At 37.5% G+C, this 4,845-nt stretch overlaps 1 protein-coding gene across 5 annotated transcripts in view; it reads right to left on the bottom strand.

Annotated features, from left to right (window-relative positions):
• Positions 1-4,845, bottom strand: part of IQCG (IQ motif containing G) — a 54,308-nt gene that overhangs the window by 10,152 nt on the left and 39,311 nt on the right. For all 5 annotated transcript variants that reach the window (XM_010834301.1, XM_010834305.1, XM_010834302.1 and 2 more), the window contains one exon: positions 3,271-3,345. In XM_010834301.1, the coding sequence (XP_010832603.1) occupies positions 3,271-3,345 (75 nt within the window). The remainder of the gene's footprint in view (positions 1-3,270; positions 3,346-4,845) is intronic.

Genomic DNA, 4,845 nt, shown 5'->3' with positions numbered 1-4,845 from the left:
GACTCTTGAGAGTCCCTTGGACTGCAAGGAGATTCAACCAGTCCAGTCCTAAAGGAGATCAGTCCTAGGTGTTCATAGGAAGGACTGATGTGAAGCTGAAACTCCAATACTTTGGCCACCTGATGCGAAGAGCTGACTTATTTGAACAGACCTTGATGCCGGGAAAGATTGAAGGCAGGAGGAGAAGGGGATGACAGAGGATGAGATGGTTGGATGGCATCACTGACTCAATGGACATGAGTTTGGGTAAACTCCAGGAGTTGGTGATGGATAGGGAGGCCTGGCATGCTGCGGTCCATGGGTCACAGAGAGTCAGACACGACTGAGTGACTGAACTGAACTGAACTGGATGCATTAGTAAAGAACTGTCTTCTAGGAAGGAGTGTCTCACAGAAACTTGTTAGAGGTGGGTGTTTGAGTCGGTGTTAGACCACACATGATAAATTCACATTGTATTCCTATCTCCCTAAGTCTTTTGAATTCTCTCCTCCATTATAGCAAAGAAGCACTGACATCTCCACTTAATTAAATGAGTCCAGGTTTTAACTAACCAATCAAGCAAACTGTTAAGAGTCACCTCCAGCTGCACAAGCTAACACATTAAACCCAGACTCTCTAGTAAACAGGTCCACATCAATGAACTCGACCTAATCCAGTGTTCTATTCTACCTTCCTTGGCCCAACAACCTTAGAATCCATTCTCATACCTGTCTCCAGGGCTTATGCCAATATATATCAGTAAAGTCTTGTAATTCTTTTAGAATGTAAGTTATGTCCTTCTAAGTTATAGTCATCCGAGTTATATACGAGCCTGGAACCCTCTGAGATTTGACTCTAGTGATGGAACCACGGACAAAAGGGGTGATTGCACTAGGTCTTGAGAGCTAGCATCCCTTTTCAAAGCATCTGCCTCAGATGCAGTTATTATCACAGGGCTTTCAGGGAAAATAAGACTAATCTCCTCAGACATAGGAGGGCAGGCGACTTCCACCAGCAAGAGAGGCTTATGGTGACGTGGGGTTTCAAGAATGTAAATTACAAACCAGGAATTCCCATTCCAAGTTGCAGGGTCCTATTTTCTCCCAAGGAACCCTAACTCGCACATGAGAAACTCGTCATGACCATGAATGAATTCATGTGTAATACTGACTGAAACACCATTAAAACCAACAGTAGAGAAACAGTGCCACAGTATTACTTTAGTAATACTACTAAACATTACACTTGCCATTCTATGTATACAATAAGCCACAAAATGGAAACGGATGTATAAATAATGAGAGGGGAAATAGGAAACTGCTATTATTTACCGTCAATAGAAGGGGGTGACAGAGGATGAGATGGTTGGATGGCATCATTGACTCAAAGGATATGAGTTTGAGCAAACTCAGGGAGATGGTGAAGGGCAGGAAGGAAAGTCTGGCGTGCTGCAGTCCAGGGGGTTGCAGAGTCAGATACGACTTAGCAACTGGACAACAGCAAGATTTTCTACCTAGAAAATCCAAATGAACCAACTTGAAAACCATTAAAAACTAATATAAGGGGACATAAGGAATCTAGAACAATATACAAAAATGAATAGCCTTTCCATATAGCCTGCACTTAGAGGCATGTCCACTGAGAGAAAGATGGTTACCTAAACCTTGGTATATCCCCTCTTTGGCATATTATACACCAAATATACTGCTTTAGAAAAAATTAAAGACAATGCAAATTAAAAAAAAACTGGGTCTGTAAAAAATATATACTATGATATATATATACTATATATATGTATAAAATATATACATATCCAATTTGTGTCAAAACAAATATAAATAAATAAATACTAAAAACAAGTAAGCATTTAGGTATATACACAAGAACATACATGAAAAGAAAAAGATATGGAAGAAATACTTGAAAATGGGAGTAATTAAGAGAGCTTTCACTTTTAAAAATCTATACATTTCTGTACTGTTTCAAATTTTTCATTAAAAAGTATCTATGTATTGCTTATGTTATTGGGCTGAAGATCTGGGTAACACTAACTTTATCCATCCAACATCCATTTATCCACCAATTCATCTGACTGTTATCAAATACTTGCTCTATATCTTACATTTGAGGTAGGTAACATGACTCATAATCCTGAAATTGCAGGGGTGCAGGTTCTAATAGCCTAGTGATGTTTTTCAGTAAAGCCCTGTGAGACAGCATCTAGAAATCATCTTCTTTAACCACAAATTTGGAATTATTTACTAAAACTTCATCAGCTTTCTCAAAGGTAGGCTATGTCATGGGTAAGTTGGAAATTTTTTTCCTTATTCAGCCAACAGAGACATTGTGAAAGGTTCTTTCCATCCAGCTTGTTTTGTTACTAGTATTGGAAATACTAATTCAAACCATTTCAGTCACGTAATTTATATAATTATATGAATAATTTCATAATTCACACAATAAGAAATAAAGTGAGTAAATAAATATGTGGAAAAAATGGTCAATTCCATTAGTAAGCAAAAAAAAAAAAGGCAAAATAAAACAACTCATTAAACTAGCAGACTTAAAAAAAAATATCTAAAGCAGTTAGTTCCATTGAGGATACCTTCAAATTAGTACCTGTGTCCCTTGCTGATGTCAGTGTAAAACAGAGACTACTAGCAATATTTATCAAAAGTCACAAAATACCAGTCTCTCAAATAATAATCTCAGGTTTGAGATTTACTTTTAGCAAATAATTGCGGTGAAGAAAACAGTCATTTGGGCCAACCTTTCATTACTGCATTATTTACAGTAACGAAACTTTGGAACTAACCTAAATATCCAGAACAAAGAGTAACAAATAAATTATAGAATAACTACTCTGTGGAACATTATAAAACCATTTAAAATTAATTATTTTACAAGGAGACTATGATAAAATGAAAAATATGGGTGAAAAAACAACAGGCAATTTTTTAAAAATCTTCACACAACTAAGAATGTTACTTTTATAATTTTAAAAAAATCAGGAAATTTAAAATTATGACTATGAGGCAATATAAGAACAAGAAAATAGTGCCTTTTATAATACTAAATGACAAAATTTTACCTGTACCCAAATTACAGCTTTATAAAACATTTATCCAGATGGATAACTTATACAGAAAACATGGGCTATATAGCTCTTTTATTAGGCTGGTACGATTACGGTCGATTTTTCTTTCCTTAAAAAAAATTGTTTTGCTGTCCTTGGCATTTTATAAGTGGGAAACAAACACTTCAGAGGATAAGAAAGGTTTGGGGACCCACCTGCTGCTCCTTTCTAAGGAACAGTTCGATCTCGGCATGAATCCGGTTCTCTTCTTCAGTTTTCAGCCGTAGCTTCTGTGAATAACAAACCAACATCAGAATTCTTCCCAACAGGGCTGCAAGTGAGTTCTCAAGATTAAGGGTGTAGATGTAACAGCAGGACAACTTTTCTCTACCAGCTGGGATCCTAAGAACTCCACGGTATTCCTCCAGAGCAGCAATGCCGTTTCCCTGAATTCAGTTCATGTTCACAACACATCTGAGTCATGTCGGGCACTGTGTTAGGCACAGGCAACAGCCCAGAGCAAGAGGGCCATAATCCTGTTGCCTGGAAAGTGCTGTCCATTTAAAGAGAGAAACAGTGCTTCAAGGGCACAAGGTTCTCAGGCCTACAAAAGGACATTCCAGAGTGCAAAAAAGTGTTTGCTGTCATAGTCTTAAGCCACACTTGGGAAATAAGCTTTCCGATAAGCAGGGACTCAAAGAACGGAGTCCCCCTACTGCATGCAGATGACATGCTTGACTAATGTTTGTTCCTTCTCGCCAGCATCTTGTTCTTTCAGCCATTTAGCCTCCTCCCCAAATGATTATTTTTAGAAAAAGTTTCCAGGAAGTATACAACATGTTACTATTTATCTGTAATTTGGAAATGAAAATTTGTAGTTCTAAGTACAATATGACAAGTTTGGTACTGAGCTATATAAAGAGATTTTAAAATTTTAATTAAATTAAATGTCTTTAAGAGAGGGTATGATTTAAAGAAATCTGGAAATAAGTTTTGAGTTTTCTTAATGTAAATATATGTTATTTGAAGTAGGTTATTTCTATGACTTAAGGGCAAAATTTCTTAAACACTGCTCTGAATGAACTGAATGAGTTCCATGCAGGGGGGAAAATAGCCTTTTTCCTCTAAAATGAGGGTCCACCCTTGTTTCTTTCTACTGATACTTTTCACTGTGACTTTTCATTTCTATTAATATAAATTTAGGTGTGCATGGAGTTCAGCTCTCTAAATTTTGTATTTCTTAATGGCGGGATTTGTGGAAAATTCTTCAGGAGATGGGACTACTAGACCACCTGACCTGCCTCTTAAGAAACCTGTATGCAGGTCAGGAAGCAACAGTTAGAACTGGACATGGAACAACAGACTGGTTCCAAATAGGAAAAGGAGTATGTCAAGGCTGTATATTGTCACCCTGCTTATTTAACTTATAGACAGAGTACATCATGAGAAACGCTGGGCTGGAAGAAGCACAAGCTGGAATCAAGATTGCCGGGAGAGATATCAATAACCTCAGATATGCAGATGACACCACCCTTATGGCAGAAAGTGAAGAGGAACTAAAAAGCCTCTTGATGAAAGTAAAAGTGGAGAGTGAAAAAGCTGGCTTAAAGCTCAACATTCAGAAAACGAAGATCATGGCATCCGGTCCCATCACTTCATGGGAAATAGATGGGGAAACAGTGGAAACAGTGTCAGACCTTATTTTTTTGGGCTCTAAAATCACTGCAGATGGTGACTGCAGCCATGAAATTAAAAGACGCTTACTCCTGGGAAGGAAAGTTATGACCAAC

The sequence above is a fragment of the Bison bison genome, unplaced genomic scaffold, assembly GCF_000754665.1.
Source record: "Bison bison bison isolate TAMUID 2011002044 unplaced genomic scaffold, Bison_UMD1.0 scf7180017864032, whole genome shotgun sequence".
Classification (NCBI taxonomy): Eukaryota; Metazoa; Chordata; class Mammalia; order Artiodactyla; family Bovidae; genus Bison; species Bison bison.
The sequence above is the reverse complement of the archived record's forward strand: the minus strand, read 5'-3'. Positions and strand labels throughout refer to the sequence as shown.